The sequence below is a fragment of the Leptopilina boulardi genome, unplaced genomic scaffold (genome assembly GCF_019393585.1).
Source record: "Leptopilina boulardi isolate dan_hultmark-lab unplaced genomic scaffold, ZJU_Lbou_2.1 LbouV2_377, whole genome shotgun sequence".
NCBI classification, from domain to species: Eukaryota; Metazoa; Arthropoda; class Insecta; order Hymenoptera; family Figitidae; genus Leptopilina; species Leptopilina boulardi.
Genome location: NW_026137948.1, coordinates 353,630 through 374,796, shown reverse-complemented (window position 1 = coordinate 374,796; position 21,167 = coordinate 353,630). Strand labels below are relative to the sequence as shown.

Sequence of the window (21,167 nt, the reverse complement as noted above, 5' to 3'; positions counted from 1 at the left end):
TATTTTTAATTTATATTTCGGACCAGTAAAGAACATAAATTTAAAATAAAGATGTCTATTTTCATATCAATATTTTTTCTGTCAAAATATGTCTCTGTCATAAGAAACAAGATAATGTACTGGATTCAATTTTTTAGTTACCATAGTTACATTTAAATACGAATGATCATAATTAAGTTTTTAATTAGAAAAAGTTTGCGTTTTATTTGTGGAAAAAATTATTAAAAATATCTATCACACACGCATACGTATATTATACTAACGGAAAGTATGAAATTGTGCTTGTTACTTTTATTTCAAAATTTTCCCTAAAGCATGAAAAAGAATTCCAAAATAATAAAAAGTATAAAGAATGGTTTAGAAGTGATTCCAATAAGAACAAAATTTTACTCAACGCTTACATTTTATTACTGGGAAGTAAGTATGACTATTTTTAAATAAATTAAGAGTTTTTAAAAGTTTTAATTTTTAAATATTTATTGATTAATACAAATTCTTTATTAACTTCAATTAATAACCTCTTTTATTAAAAAAAATTCTTCTTTTTTACTCTAGCTTATTTTTATTGACCTTATTTATTATCTGGTAATAGAATTTATTAAACATTTCTAAAAAAATTAAGTTTTAATATTTTAAGAAATATATTTACTACTACTTTTAACCTAATTTTATTCCAGAAAATAATATGATATTTTTATTTTCCTTATTTTCGTTATTCGCTGATGATTTAAAAATTTATAAATCAATTTCTTGCGCTCAGGAATATTTGGATCTGCAATCAGATCTAGATCAGCTGCACTTGTGGTCTGTTGAAAATAATTTATTATTCAATATTAACAAGTGCAGGGTGATGTCTTTTTCCAGATCAAATGAAGTTCCTGATCGCATTTATAATATTGGTAATGTTGAACTGTCTAGAGTTCTGAAAATAAGTGACCTTGGGGTCCTACTGAACTGTTCTTTCACTTTTAATGATCACATTACATACACTATCAACAAAGCTTCCAGAGTTTTGGGGTTCGTCATCAGAAATGCATCACATTTTAGAAATGTTCGAGCCATTAAATTATTATTTTTTACTCTCGTTAGACCAATTATTGAATTTGCGTCGATATTGTGGTGGCCCTACCAAGATTATCTTATGACTGAGATTGAGAGAGTCCAAAATAGGTTCTTGCGTTTTCTTGCGAAGCAAACCGGAGTACCTCACGACTTATATAGTCATGATTATGCCGACCTCAAGTTATTATTTAATATCCCATCTCTGTCCCAACGATTTTTATTTAGCGATCTTCTTTTTGTTTTTAAAATTATAAACGGTTTATTGAATTGTACAGATCTTTTAACTCTTTTTGGACTTTTTGTACCTAAATGATTTTTAAGAGATGTTCCTTTATTTAAATTGCCATTTGCCAGAACTAATTATCTGGGTAACTCGGTAATTCATAGACTTATTCGTGAGGCAAATCAATATAAAAATGATTTAAATTTTTTCGGTGTTTCGTTCAATGTATTTTCTAAAGAATTACGCAATCTAGTATTTATAACCATGACTATCGACCTTTGTAATTTTTTATTCACAAATTGCATTTGTTGACGAAATTCAGTCATTCTTTAGTTTCGCACTAGAAAACTAAACAAAAAATTTTTATTATTGAAATTTTTTCTCTGTAAGCTTACTTTTCACTAAATGACATACATAAACTGAATTTGGTTGTTAAAAACAAATGCAAGTAACATGTCAAATATTGTCAAAAGTGAAATAGAGAATAAAATGTCAAATTACTTTTTATTTATTTTAAATGAAAGTTTCATATTGATCTACAATTTTTAAAAAAGTTATGAATACTTTAAAAGTAAAGTTAACAGTAAGTTCGATGAATTTAATTTAATTGAAATGTTTATATTTAGCAATGAAAAAATCGTAAACTAAATCCATACAGGAATTTTGAAAATTATTATAAATCGACAAAAAGAAAATTCTTTAAGAACTTTGAATAATCTGATTCAGTAAGATAATTTATTATTTTATAATATATTTTTTACTATTTAATTTAAATATTCAATTATTAAAAAAAATATATATATATATATATATATATTTATATTTCTACATATGTTTATTTTTTAAAATGATATCTGAAGAAATAAAAAATTTTGAGTTTAATATAAGCTTTATTTATATATTTTCCACAGTTTTAATTGAGTAAAATTAAAAAAATTAAATTTAAAGTTTAACAATAGAGTTTGGTGTTAGCTAAAATGAAAAACATTTAATTAATCAATACATGAATATTAATATATTATAGTTATATTTCATTTTCTCATTGTCTTTTTGTTCTTTTCATTAATAAAATTTCTTGTGAATCTAACATTTCCAATAAAATACCAGGTTCTTTTATGATAAAATAATAAATTTTTATAATTTCGTTGTTAAAACTTTCAAAATTGGAAAAAAAATTAAAAAATATAATATCAATAATATATTCGTCGATTGAGGGCAGAAACACGCCAATTCAGGTGAATGTTGAAAACATGACAATCTAAAAAATATTAGGGAAACCTGTCATTTCAGTGAAGATTTCAAAAACATGCCATCTCAGATGTCAAATTTTTGTTGATTGTTTTAGGTTGGTAACACTGTAAACGAAAAATTGATGAGTCAAAATAATTAATATTTTTATGAATATTGATGGCTAAGTCGGTAGAACCTTTAATAATTTTATTATTAATAATTATACTTTTCTTAATTTTTAATATTGATTTCAAGAATAAAATTTTGTTAACTATAATATAACATTCTCAAGAAAGTGTTACCAACCTAAAACAATCAACAAAAATTTAATATCTGAAATGGCATGTTTTTGAAATCTTCACTGGAATGGCAGGTTTCCCTAATATTTTTTAGATTGTCATGTTTCTCAACATTCGCCTGAATTGGCGTGTTTCTGCCCTCAATCGACGATTTGTCATTCTGGCACGTATTTATTAATTTGCAAACTTCATCACAAATTAAGATGAAATTTACCACTTCTTGTTCAAATTCTCTGTTTGAAATCAAATTGATTGCTTCCCTTGAAATTCCATATTCACGACGTTGGACAATATCTCACATTATATTCAAGTTTCTAAGGTAACATCTGAAGCTGTCACGATAGCTGCACCACCTGGTATCACCAGGTAAAAAGATTCTAATACCGCCTCGATTTATCAATTCTCTTTCTAATTTTGGGGTTTTAAATTCTTTGAAAACTGAAACGAGTTCTGCATTAAAAGACTGGCCAATTAAACTTTTAGCCAGCAAATTACCACTATGACTATGGCATGTTCCAAACCAGCAGTCAATATTATTTCCCACTGAAGTCATAGAAGCGACATTGTCAGTAACAACGGCATAAATATTGGTATTGTACTCTTGTTTTGCATAGATGATAGCTGAATCTATAACTTCTTTTAAAGCTGTAGCAGTTTCACTGTTTTGGGTAAAATCCCAAGAATCTAAAAATACTTTACTGCCATTTGTTTTATGAAGAATTCCTACGACGTATTTTTCGTTTTTTTCTCGCCAACTCGGGATAAATTTTGTTGACATACTTTATTGTACACCGTATTTAGTAAAGAACCGCTTAAAGTATTTCTTGATAGTGGTTTATAATTCGGATTCAGCTTTGTCAACAAATGTTTAAAATGATCTGAATCCACTGTCGAAAATGGAATATTACATCCAAAGAAGAACATTGCTAAAGCATCATCAATTTCTGATGTATAATTTATCGAAAATTTAGGAGGGTTAGCAGGAGTTTTACTTTCCTGTAAAAGAAAATTAAAAAAATGTTAATTCTTATATAACAATTTAAAATATTACACATTTATATATACCTATGTATACATTCTCAACTTACTTTTCGCCTTTTTGAAGGAATGTTGTAAAAGTATCTTGTCGCATACTTATATTTTCCGTCGATAATACATCTGGAATTTAATCCTTGCAGACAGTTCTTAAATAAAATAATTATTCTTATTTAGATTAAGTTACTTTTAAATAGCTTCAAATCGTTAGGTATAGCTTACTTTTATACATGTATTTTTTTATATATTAATCATTAAATTATAGAATAATAATCTTTGTATTCATTCCTTCATTCATTCACATTTTCATAGTACTTGAATTTTCTCATTACTATTAGATTATATATAGGGGAGGGTGGGGCAAGGATAGTTAAGGGGCAAGGATAGTTAGTGGCTCTAATACAGAAACGGCTGGTCAAAAAAGGGGTCATTTATCATGTACACTTGTCTTAACACCAAAAGACGACAGTAAAAATTTGAACTTGCGGGGACACTATTTGTAGAAGCTACGTGCCCATTTGTGTTAAATCTCAGTTTTGCTAAAATATTTTCACCTTATTTTTATTATTCAATCTTATTTTTGCGGATATAATTTATTAAATATATTTGGTTGCGTAAAAGTTTTATGGTGTAAAATTTTGTGCTGAAAACGAATATCATATTCGTTATTTAAAAAAAAAATTTTTTTGTACTAAAAATTTGTGATAATTCGAAAAAAGCGCTCACGGGGCAAAACTAGTTAGTGCCTTGTTGTAATACTTATGACAAGGTAATGTCTGGCTAACACAATTTTTTAATTGCAAACGAAATGCTAATTGCTTTTTATGGATCGCGATTTAATAATTTTTTTGTTTTTCAAAAAATTCACAAAAAACATGTTTTTTTGATAAAAATGCTCATCCTTAACTGCTAAGTTGTATTAAACATGATTCGATTTAATTAGAACAATAATTTTTATTGTTAAGTCTTGACAAATATAAGTCGATAACTTGAAACAATGGAAAATCAAATTTCATGATTTTTTGTATCATTCTTAGTAAAAACAAATTTTCAACTATCTTTGCCCCACTAGTGGGGCAAGGATAGTTAAAAATTTTTTTTTACTTTTCCAATATTATCTCGAAGGCATTGCAATCTATAAGAAAACAATGTATAGCAAAATTGTAGCTAAATAAACAGGCTTTCGAACGATACTATTCTTTTTCCGATGCCAGTATAAATTTCACGGCTAGATCCAAAAATATCTTACCTAACTATCCTTGCCCCATCCTCCCCTACATATATATCTTTACTTTGATAATTAGGGTTCTCGAAGGTTTCTACCTGAAATTTGTTTTGTCTAAACAGCTTTCGGTTGAGGGTTCATAAGATGGTCCATGACCTTTTAAATACTGTCCTGTAAGATGAAGTTGTGTCCCCCACTTTACCAGCCCGGCCCGAACAATCACCATGTGGTTATATGTACTGGAGAATAAGAAGCAAGAAGAAAATTTTTGGTGCCAGCACTAAAATTATAAAACTTTTCAATATTAACATTTACTATTATTGGAGCAATATATGCTCGTAATCGTGAACTTCTGAGGAAAACGAATATGTCAAAATAAATTAAACAATGCTTATAATTAAAAATTTTATAATTTTTTTGAAAAACTCATTAAGCGTCATAAAATAATATTGTCATTAAGCCCGAGAACGCCACACAGGCCCCCGCTGTAATTGACTTACTCGAGGTCTGAGCCCGGGACAGGCCAAAAGAGTGAGGATATACCACTTCCCTTTTTAGGACCCAATCTGTGATTGCTCGATTCGTCCTAACAGCCTTGGGTTGAGGGAAATTTTTTTTATTATTGTATATGCTATATAGATGATAACCGTTTAATCCCCGTGAGTGGAAGTGGTTTATCCATACTTAACTTACCAATATCTATCCCCGAGGACGCCACTCAGGCCTACCGTAATATCTGCCTCATGCGAGAACTTAACATAGGCCCGGATTGGTAGAGTAGGGGTATAACACTTCTCCTCAATGGAGTGAAACGGCTACTGCTGATTTAAGATGCTGATATAAGTCTACCGTTGCAACAACATTGTAGTAGTCTCGCTAAAAAAGCTTCTAATAGTCTCAGGTAACTTAACTTTATTATTATATAGTTTATAATATTTTTCTGCAATTTGTCGATCAATAACTTACTGCATGTGTTGAATCTTCTTATATTATATATGTCTTTTTCATTTTTGTATTGGGCCCAAAAAATATATTCCTATTTTTGTATAGTATTAATAATTATATATGTATTTTGAAGATAAAACATTGATTATTGAATAATTTTTTTATGCATAAAATATGGATATTGCATAATATTGGTATAGAAGATATTTGTTTCTTTTGGTTGTCTTAAATGTTTCATATAAAAAATACTTCAATCCATTTAGTTTTCTTGGTATTTCATAACATTGGCATTTAAGATATTACGATTTTGAGGATAAAGAAAGATATTGCATAACATTAGTATTGAATATATTTTGATAATGCAACAAAAATATTGATTGTTTGATAATAGTGGAAGCTGGCTTTTGGAAAAATTGTTTGGTATTGGATAATTTTGGCATTAAAGATATTTTGATTTTAAGGATAAAAAATGATATTGCAGAATATTAGTATTGAATATATTTTGATATTGGAAAAAAATATTGATTATTTGACCACAGTGGAAGTTGGTTTTTGGAAAATTTTTTGGTATTGGATAAGATTGGCATTAAAGATATTTGGATTTTGAGGATAATAAAATATAATATTGGATAACATTGGTATTGAATATATTTCGATATTGAAAAAAAATATTGACTGTTTGATAATAGAGGATGCTGGCTTTTGGAAAAGTATTTAAATAGATAGAAAGAGGTTTGAATATTGTTTTAAGGGTTGAAGTTGTTTTATGGGTTAAATAATACTTTGTGAGTTGAATATTGATTTGAATATTAATAAAAAGTGCAGAGGAAAATAAGTCAAATAATAATCATTATCGAAAATAATATAATATGGAAAAAGATTAAACAACGCTAATTCACGTTCATGTAAGACTACCATTGTTGCATTAGTTAGCTGAATTATAGTTAATGAAATATTTTATAGGTGGAACACATGTAAGTAAATTTTTTAAAGCAATAAACTAAAATAAACGATTTGTTTTGAAAAATGGCTTTATCAACAGTTTAAAAGTTGAAGAAGGGTACCATGTCGAACATAGAAGAGTATTTTATTTTAAGTAATGAAGATTTTAAAATTATTGAAAATGTAAATGAAATGTTAAATGATATGAATATGTATAAATTTCAAGAATTATTAAAAAATGATTCAAATTCTTTTTTTATTATGCAAAGTACTTTGTATTTAGAAATGCTTGATTTAATTGTTTCAATTAGAGAAAAAGATAAAAATATTCAAATAGTTTATAGCGGTAATAACAATTCTGGTCATTGGATTTGTGTTTATTACGATGGAGTAAGACTTTATATTTTTGATAGCCTTAATGCAGGGTGTTTGAATATTCATCAAATAGAATATTTAATTAGATTGTTCCCTTTTAAACCAACAGAATTTGTTGTAGATGTTGATCAACAACCGATTAATACAGTTAAGTGTGAAGTATAATGCAATAGCATTTGCAAAATCTGTACCCCACTTAAAATTCCCACATAGGATTCCATATGGGAAACCACATGGGTTCCTACATAGGAAGCCATATGGTTTCCTATACAAAATCGTATACGTAATTGAAACAGGAATTTGAATAGGAAATTAAGTCGGAATTATCATATGAATCCACATCCACACAGGAATGTACATTCCTATGTATATTCCTATTTCAATTCCTATAATATGAATTTTTTTTTCAACTTTAAGATATATATCTTTCAATAGTAGAGGTTCCTGATAGACTACAGAGATGAAAAAAATTTATTGCGCAGCCGAAAAAGTTGAAGAAAACTACTGCGCATGATATTAAGATATAATGTGCATTCATATGATAATTCCTACTTAATTTCCTATTCAAATTCCTGTTCCAATTACGTATACGATTTTGTATAGGAAACCATATGGCTTCCTACATAGGAGCCTATGTGGGGATTTTCAGTAGAGTATTGGTTAACAGTGTAAATTTAAAGATTAATTTATGAAACTGCTAATAACACAGGCACACAAAAAAAAAAGTTGTGTTTCTTGAACTACACATATATTTCCTATAGTATTTTGGCCCGCTGAAACCGAATCTGAGCTCAGAATTGCTCCATCACCCTCAGTTTTTTTTAAATCGACCAAAACCACCCTTACACGGACAAATTCACACTTCGGCGATAAAAAATAAATCAACTTATTTTTAAAAAAAAAACAAATTTTACATCTACGAAACTTTGCTCCACTAACTCAAAAACAAAGCCAGCATTGATCCAGCACCCCCTGAATTTTTTTAATCGAAAAAACTACCCCTAATCTGAAGAATCAAATGCAGGAGGTAAAACAATAAATTAACTGATTAAAAAATTTTATAACCAGATATTTTTACTCCAGCAATGCAGAAACAAAGCCAGAAATGCTCCCTCACCCTCTAAAATTTTTTTAAATCGAAAAAACCACCCTTAAATAGAAAAATTCAAATTTAATAAGTAAAAAATATTAAATTACCGGTTTCTTTAAAAACAGAACCTTACATGTATGTAGTTTTGCTCTACTAACTCAAAAAAAAGCCAGCATTGATCCATCACACTCTGAATTTTTTTAATAAAAAAAACTACCCTTAATCTGAAGAATCAAACTTAGGAGGTAAAACAATATAATTATATTGTATTACCTCCTAAGTTTGATTCTTTGGTGGTTTTTTCGATTTAAAAAAATTTTAGAGGGAAAGGGAGCATTTCTGGCTTTGTTTCCGCATTGCTGGAGTAAAAATACCTGGTTATAAACTTTTTTAATCAGTTATTTTATTGTTTTACCTCCTAAGTTTGATTCTTCAGATTAAGGGTAGTTTTTTTATTAAAAAAATTCAGAGTGTGATGGATCAATGCTGGCTTTTTTTGAGTTAGTAGAGCAAAACTACATACATGTAAGGTTCTGTTTTTAAAGAAACCGGTAATTTAATATTTTTCACTTATTAAATTTGAATTTTTCTATTTAAGGGTGTTTCTTTCGATTTAAAAAAATTTAGAGGGTGAGGGAATATTTCTGGCTTTGTTTCTGCCTTGCTGGAGTAAAAATTCCTGGTTATAAAATTTTTTAATCAGTTATTTTATTGTTTTACCTCCTGAATTTGATTCTTCAGATTAGGGGTAGTTTTTTCGATTAAAAAAATTCAGGGGGTGCTGGATCAATGCTGGCTTTGTTTTTGAGTTAGTGGAGCAAAGTTTCGTAGATGTAAAATTTGGTTTTTTTAAAAAATAAGTTGATTTATTTTTTATCTCCGAAGTGTGAATTTGTCCGTTTAAGGGTGGTTTTGGTCGATTTAAAAAAAACTGAGGGTGATGGAGCAATTCTGAGCTCAAATTCGGTTTCAGCGGTCCAAAATGCTATAGGAAATATATGTGTAGTTCAAGAAACAGACAACTTTTTTTTGTGTGCCTGTGTAATATAATGAGGAAGCATTTGATATCATTTTTTGAAAACAATTAATTAAATCATTTTCCGGCAGTTAGAATGTCTAATATTAGGATTTCTATTTGTAGAGAATGATTGGAATTGTCTTTTTATAAATCGAGCTAAAAAACTTCAAAATGGTGAACTAAACCTTTCATTTTTTGTAAAGACTTTTCCCAGTAAAAATGACAACAGAGTTCTGTCTACTGAAACTGAGAATGAAAAGAAAATACCCAAAGAAAAAAATTTGTCCTGTAAGATGAAGAAATTATCTACAGTAATTGAAGAGGGATTTACATGTTGATGTAATAAATTCAGTATGCACAACAGAAAATAATAAGAAAATAATTTCTAGTCTTATTGTTAGGGAAAATTTTGATCCCATGACATATCCTACAATGTTTCCTTATGGTGATCCTGGATGAACTGTTAACCTTAAGCATACTCAAGGTACTTGTAATTTTATTCATTTACAATTTTATATGTATCGTCTTTCATAGAGAAGAAAAAAGCGGAGATTGTCACATGTGCTTTTAACTATATGTTTACGTACACAAATTTGCGATTCAGAATCTTTAAATAAAATGACATATGCTGAAATCACAGACGAAATAAAGAATCCAGAACTTTTTAACATTGTAAAGCGATTTTAAGTTCATGGGCCTTGTGGTAAACAAAATAGGAATTCACCCTGCATGGATCCTGAGATGGGTCATTTAAATGTATTGCTGACAATTCGACGATCGTAGCATATAATCTTTATTTGAGTACAAAATTTAAAGGTCATATTGACTGGGCAATAATAGGTATTATATTATTATAACACCATAATGTTGAAATAGTAATACAGTAACGATTACAAAAATAATATTATTTTTGTGAGATCAAAATTCCAATAAGTGTCCGTCAAATAAAAATAAATTTTTAATTTTTCATAAAAAATTGTAGATATCGCGCGCGTTTACGCGCGTTTCTTTTAGCTAGTTGAAATAATAATCCGGGTATTTAAACATGTATTTAAACATTTCAAGGTAATAATAAATTACAAAATAAGTAGTAAATCAAATATACATTATAACTCTTTATCTAGGACAATTGTAAATAAAATAAATAAATTATTAGAATATAAATATAATTAATTTTTATCTATTGTCTTGCTGGGAAAGGCTATTATAGGGCATGTAATTTTTCACGAATTTAATTATATATTCAAGTTCTTATTATCAGTAACTAAATTATTTTTAATCAATTACACATATTCTAAAATTATTGTTATTCTACATACCTATGTGCTAAATGGCGATCATAACCAGTGTTTTGAATTTCTTTTTTGCACAATAAACATTTTGCACTGGCTCTTTCTTTAGTTTTCATCCTTTCAAATTTTAAATGTTGCCAAGGACTCGTTTGGCCTTTTCGGTTTGATCGATTCATACTCGTAAACTTAAAAATATTTGTTAAATGTCTGACTTTTTATTTATTTTTTTGTTATATGGCTTTTTGCAATGCAGACTTTAATTTACATTATTCTTATTAGGCATTTTATGCAAGCCTGCCGGCCGACATGTTTTTTTTACATTTATTACAGTTTTTTACGTATATTACATTTTTTACTTATATTATGTAAAAAACCTCGAGTTACGCGTCACTGTGCAACCCTGCTTCTCATGATATATTTTCTATTCTACACATTATAAAGTATCGTTTAAGCAAAAAAATAAATTCTTTTTCGGGTTAAAGGTGTCACTTCCCCTTAAAGGGTTAAATGTATCAGAAAAATTTTTCTTCTTGTGGTGGAATTTTTTATGAATTTTGAAATTAATCACTACTTGTAAGGGGTGATTAATTACGCTTAAGGGTAGTTCTTTAAAAGTTATTTGAGAACATTTAAATTTTTTTAAATTAGCCCTTAAATTAATTATTTATAAAATCTTCCAAGAATTTACTGGATTACGTTGAAAAAAATGTTATAAATTTTGAATTTTAATATTCAAGGGTGGTTTTTGGAGTTGTGGGTAGTTCTTTAAAAATTATTTTGGGAAATTAAATATCAACTCAATCTATCCCAAAATATATTTATTTTGTGTTCTGTAAACTAAAGTGTAATTATTTAAGTTGTTACTTACGATTTGCACAACTTCGAGGATCTGGCAACGCAAGTCGTCGCTGTGCTGATACGACAGCAATGATGAATACAATTAAGTAAGTTTTCATATTTTATAACCTGTAAGCAGTCATATAATTATTCATATTACTTTGAGTATAGAATTAAGTTACAATAACATAAAAATATAATAATATGATATCAATTAAAACCTATCAAATGTTAGTTTATTATAAAAACGTTTTTAAAACATTTGATGTTCAGTTTTGTAAAATGTACACTGGAACCTCTGAAATTTGCATCTCCATTTGCAGTTGTTTACCAAAGCTTGGTAAACGCTTCTAACAAAAAAGTGACTTTTTACTACATTTTTTTGTCCGATAAAGTATCACTTTTTAAGGAAATTCCTGACAACTGCCGTAAATAGTATATTACGCATAGAAATAATATTAATTGAGTATATGAGGGGAAAGGTCGCCGTAAGAAAGAGAAAGGTAGAAAATAAAACTACAGGATGTCCTCCTTGAAACTGCGAAAATGCGCAAGCACATAGTTCTGTTCCAATCGAAAAATACGGTAAAACTTTATGATTCAGTTTCGTAGCTGTCGCACATAGGTGACTAGAAATAGGCAAAAATTAGATTTATCTTCTTTCTCTATATAAGAGTTCTAAGACATGGCAGTCACAAATGTTCTAGAAATTTTTTTCCCTTTCTGTTGTAGAAGTACACTACCGTCGGAAATTGTCGGTACGGCTGACGTGCGAGGAGTAGAAATTTTGTGCTGACTTTAAAGCAAGATATTTTAAGTTAGAAAAAAATCAGAGACTTCTAACTTAGATGGTTGGAAAGCTGATAAAATTCTGCTTCTAAATGTATATCAAGAAATTTTTTTTCTTTTTTTTTTGCATATATAACACGGAAAAGATTTCAAGAAAAAATTATGCAATTCTCCTACTTTCGTACTAATGTTTCTGACTCCTGGCATAATCTAGAAAATCTTTGGAAAAATTTGACAATTTTAGAACATAATCTTTAAGGTCTTAGGTTTAATTTGCATTTTTGAAACTTAAAAAATGTTTTGTGGTTCCTGAAATATGTTAAAAAAGGTCCGAGCATGTTTTCCAACAACTCAGCCGTCAATCATTACTTTTCGCAGCCTCGCTGCTGGGTTGTAGAAACACATACACAAACATTTTTTAACATATTTCAGGAACTACAAAACATTTTTTAATTTTTCAAATTTTAACACAATCTTTAAGTTTATAGCTTTAATTTCCTTTTTTGAAAGTTAAAAAATGTTTTGTAGTTACTAAAATATGTTAAAAAATGTTCGAGCATGTTTTTTTACAATCCAGCAGCGAGGCGGTGAAAAGTTATGATTGACGGCTGAGTTGTAGGAAAACATGCTCGGACCTTTTTTAACATATTTCAGGAACCACAAAACATTTTTTAAGTTTCAAAAATGCAAGTTAAACCTAAGACCTTAAATATTATGTTCTAAAATTGTCAAATTTTTCCATAGATTTTCTAGATTATGCCAGGAGTCAAAAACATTAGTACGAAAGTAGGAAAATTGCATAATTTGTTCTTGAAATCTTTTCGGTGTTATATATGCAAAAAAAAAGAAAAAAATTTCTTGATATACATTTAGAAGCAGAATTTTATCAGCTTTCCAACCATCTAAGTAAGAAGTCTCTGACTTTTTTCTAAATTAAAATATCTTGCTTTAAAGTCAGCACTAAATTTCTACTCCCGCACGTCAGCCGTACCGACAATTTCCGACGGTAGTGTATGGTAAAAAATTTAAGAAAATATGTCAAACCTACAATAGTTCTGTAACATGTTAGTCACGAGTGTAGTCAAATGTTTGTTCTTTTTTGTCGTAAAACTACTTTTTAAATTACTCTTTTATTGATAATCACTGACAATATAGTTCCTTCAATTTTTACCTAGAACAGCAAATTATTCTTATTTTTGAATATTCTACTACGTATCATTTTAAAATTACTGTTCAATATATGAGACCTAGACTATGCAAAGGGGGCTTATAGGTTTCAAACCATCTTTTTTTAATTTTTTGACAATTCTAATAGAGTTTTCACCCTACTGGAAATCGCCACGTGGGATCCTATACATATGATCCCATATAGGTTCCTTTATAAAAACTGTTATGAAATCCTAAGCCTACATAGGAATCCACATGGAATTCTATGTAAAATCATATATGAAATTCGGACACGATTTGGTGTATGATTTTATGCAGGAATTTATGATTTTATTTCTACATTATTTCCTATAATTTTTCTAGCATATTATTGTTGTCAATTTCCTTCATAATTAACTCACATCAAATATTATAAAAAATATAATATAAAATTCTAAAGATTTCTTTATATAAAATCTTACATTCAAGTTTTAATATAGGAAACAATATGGGATTTCATATGCATTCTTACAGATGATTTCACATCGAATTAAACATAGGAAATCATATGGGATTCCATGTAGGTTCTGAAATATCTACCTAAGATTTCACATGTAATTACATAAAGGAATCAATATAGGATTTCATGTGGTAATTCTCAGTTGGCTGCTTTATGCAGACGGCAGTTTACAAAAATTAAAAATTATTTAATTAAAAAGTTGTAAATTCAGATGTTCATTACATGAACATTTTGCTTCCTCTTTACGATCAGCAAAAAAATTTGCTTCCTCGTGGAAAAAGCAAAATTTTATTGCCAAAATGTGAATTTTTGATTTTTTAACTTTCATTAATTCTTTAAATTTACCCCAAATGTATACTTTATATATATCGATTGATTCGTCTTGACGTAAGGAATACAATTATGTATTTCATATATAAACTTCAATTTAAAAAATCACAAAATTTTATAGCCAAAATGTGAATTTTTGATTTTTTTAACTTCCATTAATTCTTTAAATTTACCCAAAATGTATACTTTATATATATCGATCGATTCGTCTTGACGTAAGGAATACGATTTTATTATATATAACCTTAAATTTTTCTATTTAAAAATTTTTTCGATTAAAAAAAATTTTTGGAAAAAAGACGATAAAATTTTTTTTTTGGGGTATTTTTCAAAATCCTTTGGTCAGATTTGAGATATTAATATGATAAATGAGCCTACCAAATTTTATCTAAATCCATTAAAACCTGTTAAAGTTATCTTCTAAACAAAAAAGGGATCAACACACACACTTACATACATCCGGACAATTGATCAGGATCTCATATAACATGTTCCTATAAAGAAAAAAATTTGTTTCCGACACTTTGAAAAGTTTTATAAACGAAAGGACTACAAAGCTTACTTCACGAGGAAGCAAAATCAAATAATATTACTGCAATTCCTCTGAAAAGAAAAAAATTTGTGTTTTGCAATACACCTTCTGAGTAAGAGTCTCTGCTTATATAGTATTCAAGACTGATCTCAACTGTGAGAAAAAGAATTATCACCATCTGGCGGTGTAAGAGCGGAATTATGATGATTTATAACTATTCGCTACGGACATGGCCTTGAACATATGCCGGATATGACTATCAGTGCTCCATGTGGCGAAATTAGGCAATTTTCGTTGGACAACGATAATGACAGATCAATAGTAATCAATGTAAATAATATGAATGTTATATTAAAAACGGGGTTTGCTGCAATAAACCATGAAATTGAATTTCGCACAGAAACAATTAAAAAAGGGAAGGCTTTAGCGATGATTCACGTTGTCAGGGTGGAAGAATTTAGAGTTAATGGAATCAGTGAAGCAATTAAAGCAAGTGTGATTCGTCAAACGTCTGTCAATTCTCCTCCTTATTCAGTTAATTTAATGGTAGTTTTTTATTTTAAAAGATATATATATATATATATATATATTGATTTTTAAAATTCCATTTGCACATATGATCCAAAATAATTTATTTAAACAAATAATTAAAGAGAATGTAGGATATAACATAAACTCAAAATTAAAAAATAATTTTTAATGCAAACAAAAACTAAATATAACCTATTTTCAAAGATTTAGTTATAAAAATTTCGGATAAAATTATGTTAATTAATTATTTTTTAACATTTGCCATTTTTCAGAATAAACAAAAATCGAATTTTTTATCTATTTTTTATAAAGGATTAGTTTAAATTTGGAGAAACTTTCTTTACAATCGAAATATTTTTTTAATTGTTAAAAAATTGTAAACAATTCAAATTTTATTTCATAATTAATTTTTTTACAACATATTTTTAACACTTTAAAAAAATTACGATTGAAGAGAATTGTTTCACTAAATAACAAAAACTTTTGGTTCTAAAGTTTGATAAACACTGCAATTTTTTCAGTTCAGAAAAAAGTTCAAATTTGTAAAGAAAATAATTGATTCTATATCAAAAAATGGTTGTTTTTGTTAAATCTAATGAAAGATTTTAATTGAAAAATTTTTTTCCAAAAAGTGCATATATCTAGATCTTTCAAAATTACTTTAAATTAATTTTAAATAATTTTTTATTTATGTTAATAGCCATTTTCACCACCCTCCATAAAAAATGCAACCTAAAATATATTTTCCAGCTTGACTCAAATCGAAAAGTTACTTATGTTTCATGTACATCTTAATAGTTTATAAATTTGGTCGCCGTAGTATATCACAAATAGATTTAATCGTCAGAAACAATTAAATGTCACTTTTTTCTAATGTAAACATTTGACAAGTATCCAACGAAAAATGCGCCACATTGCCACTAGAGGCGCCACCGTGTTTCCGTGTCCGCAGCGAATATTGAAATTTCCCATATAATTTCACATATAATTTCCTACTTGCAAATAACACTACGGAACCCGGACTCACCGATTGTGTTCGGCCAAGGATTTTCAGTTAGAATATGGAAAAATATTAGATACGTATTTTTTTATCTACCAAGGCTCAATTTTAAGGGGTCAGTGACTTTTCTTAAATATTTTTTTTTATTACAAAATTTATTTTATTTACTTTAAACTTTTTATACCTTAAAGAAGGGGTTTTAAAGTATTAAAAAAAATTTGTTATTCCTTATCTATTATGGATTATCTTGCTGTCATGGCCGCCTGAAAATACCCCTACTTGTGATTGGCGGACACGATATCTTCAAATTCAGGTCATCGAAAAATAAAATTTTTGATATTTTCTTAGCGCAAGCTTGATGCAAGTTTGCAAAACTCACCAGGATGCGGAGTTGTAAACGGAAGTTCCTCCGGCTGCGCAATAAATTTTTTAATCTCCAAAGCACGGTGGTTTCTAGATTCAGGATATAGTTCCAAAGTAGGAGGAACTCTGATTTTAATAAAACTTGGTGTACCAAAGTATTTTGGTGCGTTGATTACGAAAATTATAGTGAAAATTAACACAAATTTTATTATCATGGTAAAAACCATAAAAAACACCATAAAGTCATGGTTTTTTGCGATTAACTCGTAAAAAACGCAAAATTTCGGGTAAAAATGTCAAAATCCAAAAAATGATCAAAAACACCATAAATTTTGAGTTGCTCTTATATTTCACAGGCAAAAATCAAAAATAGAAAAAGTGATTTGAGTAAAAATTTCTGAAGTGGATCACCTAACTTAAAGATGTACTGTATTTGCTTGGAAATATAGAAAATTAAAACATTATTATGAGTTGAAAAATTGCCTCAAAGGATTTTTCAAAAAAATTGATTCTATATCAAAAAATTGGTTGTTTTTGTTAAATAAAATCCTCTAATTTTCAGAATCAAGTTCGAAATCCCTATAAAATTATGTGTCTTTACGTGTGAAGTATATGACCAAAATATTGGGCTGAGGAATCTTACATTGGGCTCTAGGCCTAATTCGAAAATTAGCTTTGAATTTCTAATATGTTACCCCAAAAAACCTATAAGCCGCGATTTTTTAAATTCACTTATTTGAACAAAAACAACCTATTTTTTGGGTTCACAAATGTAGATCTTATTGTTAGGAACAACTTTTGTCTTGAACATTTATGATAAAAATTCGTACTTTTCGAGATATTTGTAAGTTTCCATACTTTTTGAGCAAAATACATTCTGCGTGCTAGCGCTAGAGACACGCAGCGCCGCACAAAAAACGCGATAACTTTTTTGCTAATTGCGATCCACGAAATTTTAAAACGGTTTTCGAATCCTTATAAAATTCCCTTTCCAATAAACTTTGGAAAAAACTTTCTACGATAACAAGAACATGGTTTATTTTTTAAATAAACAATTAATTTTGCAATAACAATTATTAAAAATCAAAAATTTTTAATTTTCAAATTTTGAACTAAAACTGTATCATTTTCTGTGTAAGTATACCAATTTTTATAAAGATCCGTTCACTTAGTTCTAAGATATTCATTTTTTAACTGAAGAAATTTAATTTTTTTGAAAAATCCTTTGAGGCAGTTTTTCAACTCATAATAATGTTTTAATTTTCTATATCTCCAAGCAAATACAGTACATCTTTAATTTGGGTGGTTGATCAACTTCAGGAATTTTTACTTAGTTACTTTTAACAATATAAAAGTTTAAAGATGCGGGCATCATGTCAACCGAGTTTCGAAACAGATTACTGTACTACGGAATCCAACCCCACTACTCTACTACACAGATAAAACCTTGTCTCAAAGTGAGTAGCGTACGATACTCATTTTGAAGTGCAACAAAAATAAGCCAAGTTGGTGGCGCCACTGTCTATGTCGTTTAACTCATTTTGAGTTGCAACAAAAATAAGACTATGTTTTTTCTGTATATTCTACTATTATACTCGCCGTGTCTGTGTACAGCGCTCGCTTCGTGCATCTTCAGTTCTGCCTTTCCTTTATAATTCTATGGGTACGGGCACACTATTTCATGCATGCACAGTGCATGTATGAGATAGTGTGACTATACCCTATGACGTTTAACTTATTTGATAAAAATATATAACAATTATTTTAATTAAGAATAATATGAACTGAAATAGTTGATTTCATAAGAATATTATTAAAAATAGAATAGAATTTTCTTGTTGGGTTCGATTCTGTGACCCTTCTTAATGATTTCTCTGCAAAATTTAAAATAATTCCTTTAGCTATTTTTGAAAAAACTCGATTTTAGTCAAATTTTATCTTATAGAATAGAAACTAGAACAGATTTTAATTTAAAGCAAATAGCATCTCTTCTTGCTGGATTTGAATCGGTGAAACTAATGAATTATTTATCTACAAAAATTAAAAATAACCCCCTTTGTCATTTTTGAAATAAGTTGAATTCAGCGTTCATACATAAATATGAACACAAAAAAATATTATATGGATTAGGGTGTTCCAAAAAAAGTCATGCTGCCGCCCTTTAGAATGATGTATACATTTTTCACCAAAACCAAGTCGTTTTCGAGAAAAGTGTAAAAAACCCATATAAACCATAAAAAAGACCATAAAATGAAATTACTTCCCACATAGCACGACTTCTTGCTGTGAGGTTACTGTAAGGATATCTGTAGGGTTTGTAAGATTACTGTGTAAGCCTGCAGTAAACTTGAGGCTATCTTAAAACTTCCGCCTTACAGTAAGCTTACACAGTAAAGCTAAGGTAAGCTTACACAGTAAGGTCATGGTAAGTTTACATGGTAAGGTTGTGGTAAGCTTACACGGTAAGGTAGTTGTAAGCTTCCTTTAAGGTTACTGTAAGGTTGATGTAAGGTTACTGTTAATATAAAGTAATATGAAAATATATTAAAAATAATTATATTATAATATATATTATATTATAAATTTTTTTGTATAAAAAATTATATATTTGGTAAAGTACTTTATGAACCCCAATAGGGTTCGTCAAATAAAAGTTACTGCGCAGCCGTATGTGCCATAGAAAACTACTGCGCATAAATATTAATAAATTTTATTTATTAACAACATTCTATGTTTACAGTAACCTTACATCAACCTTACAGTAACCTTAAAGGAAGCTTACAACTACCTTACCGTGTAAGCTTACCACAACCTTACCATGTAAACTTACCACGACCTTACTGTGTAAGTTTACCTTAGCTTTACTGTGTAAGCTTACTGTAAGGCGGAAGTTTTAAGATGACCTCAAGTTTACTGCAGGCTTACACAGTAACCTTACAAACCCTACAGATATCCTTACAGTAACCTCACAGCAAGAAGTCGTGCTATGTGGGTTCCGATTTCTTTGAAACTTGGTATACTAACGTATTTTGATGCTCTGATTACGAAATTGATAGTGAAAATTGGCACAAATTTGATTATCATGGTGAAAACCATTTTTAAAAAATTATTATTTTTTTTTTTTATTATTTTTTTTATTTATTATTATTTTTTAAATTATTAAAAATTTTAAGTCCCTGTAAAATATCAACATGATATCACGGTGATATCACCGTGATATGAATGTGATATCACTGTGATATCACCTTGATGTCACCATGATATCACTTCGATGTCACGGTGACATTCCCCGGTGATATCACCGTGACATCTGGTTGATATATCGTGCTACTTGGGTTACTTATATTTATTTATATTTATTTATTATTTATTTATTTCTTGAAGTTAAAATACAAACAGATTTTATTTTACTTATTTTTGCATTTATGGGGTTTTTTTTGCTGCATTGTTAAAAGGAGTTAATTTAATTTTTTTTTTTAATTATTAAAACATCATAATTTGAACACTTCTGAAGAGAAATATCGTTTGCTGATTAAAAAAATGGATATACTTCCGGAGTAGGGGTTCTTTTAATTTTAATAAAACTTAGTATACTAATGCAATTTGGTGCGCTAATTACGAAATTGATAGTGAAAATTAGCGCAAATTTAATTATTACGGTAAAAACTATTAAAAACACCATAAAATCATGGTTTTTTGCGATTAACTCGTAATTCGAGGGTTCCGTATACCGACAATAATAACCTCTTTTTATATAGAAATAAATTATAAATAACTGAACAGGGTCATTTTTTGCAATTGTTTCGAAAAAACCGATTTCTTTCCTTTCTAGCTCGTAGCTTTCAAATCCAATCAGTCTCGCTATATTTTTCTGTAATCTACACGTGAATATACGTATGTGTACTAAATTGCAGTTCTTCATATACAAAAATGTAGAAGTTAAGAGGGGGGACAGGGTCATTTTTTAAAATTTTTTTGAAAAACACCGATTTCTTTTCTTTCTAGCTCGTAACTATCAAATCCAATCGGTGTCTCTATATATTTCCTGTAATCTACACGTAAAATATGTGTGTTCTAAATTTCAGCTCTATATTAAATATTGTAGCCGTATGGGGGGGGCACAAAGCTGGGACGGACGCAAGAGTGCATAAGGGATCTTTCGGTAAAGTAGCTAAAATCTATCTGTACGGAACCCTAAAAATGATGAAAAAATAGTGCGGACAAAGTCGGCAGTATTTTACAGCATTATTTCACGTAACCTTATGAACGCGTCCTTCGGCTGCGTATAAGTTACTGCTCTGTTTGTATTTTAAAGAAACCTTGTCGGGGGTCGGATATGGCCTAAAGTATATTGTGGACAAAGTTGGGTGTAATCATTAGCCG

At 28.7% G+C, this 21,167-nt stretch overlaps 2 protein-coding genes across 3 annotated transcripts in view; both read right to left on the bottom strand.

The window, feature by feature from the left end:
- Window positions 1-21,167, bottom strand: part of LOC127287893 (uncharacterized) — a 157,979-nt gene that overhangs the window by 119,345 nt on the left and 17,467 nt on the right. For both annotated transcript variants that reach the window (XM_051315048.1, XM_051315049.1), the window contains exon 2: window positions 11,605-11,702. In XM_051315048.1, the coding sequence (XP_051171005.1) occupies window positions 11,605-11,692 (88 nt within the window). In that variant the 5' untranslated portion in view covers window positions 11,693-11,702. The remainder of the gene's footprint in view (window positions 1-11,604; window positions 11,703-21,167) is intronic.
- Window positions 2,910-3,999, bottom strand: LOC127287898 (uncharacterized). Its single transcript, XM_051315054.1, has 2 exons — window positions 3,903-3,999; window positions 2,910-3,810 (listed from the first exon to the last, which is right to left on the bottom strand). Exon 2 carries the CDS (start codon window positions 3,590-3,592, stop codon window positions 3,110-3,112), a length of 483 nt encoding a protein of 160 aa, XP_051171011.1. The 5' UTR covers window positions 3,593-3,810; window positions 3,903-3,999; the 3' UTR covers window positions 2,910-3,109.

What these genes read in the sequence shown, in the direction of transcription:
- LOC127287898 (XM_051315054.1), bottom strand. Translation starts at nt 3,592, where the DNA reads ATGTCAACAAAATTTATCCCGAGTTGGCGAGAAAAAAACGAAAAATAC.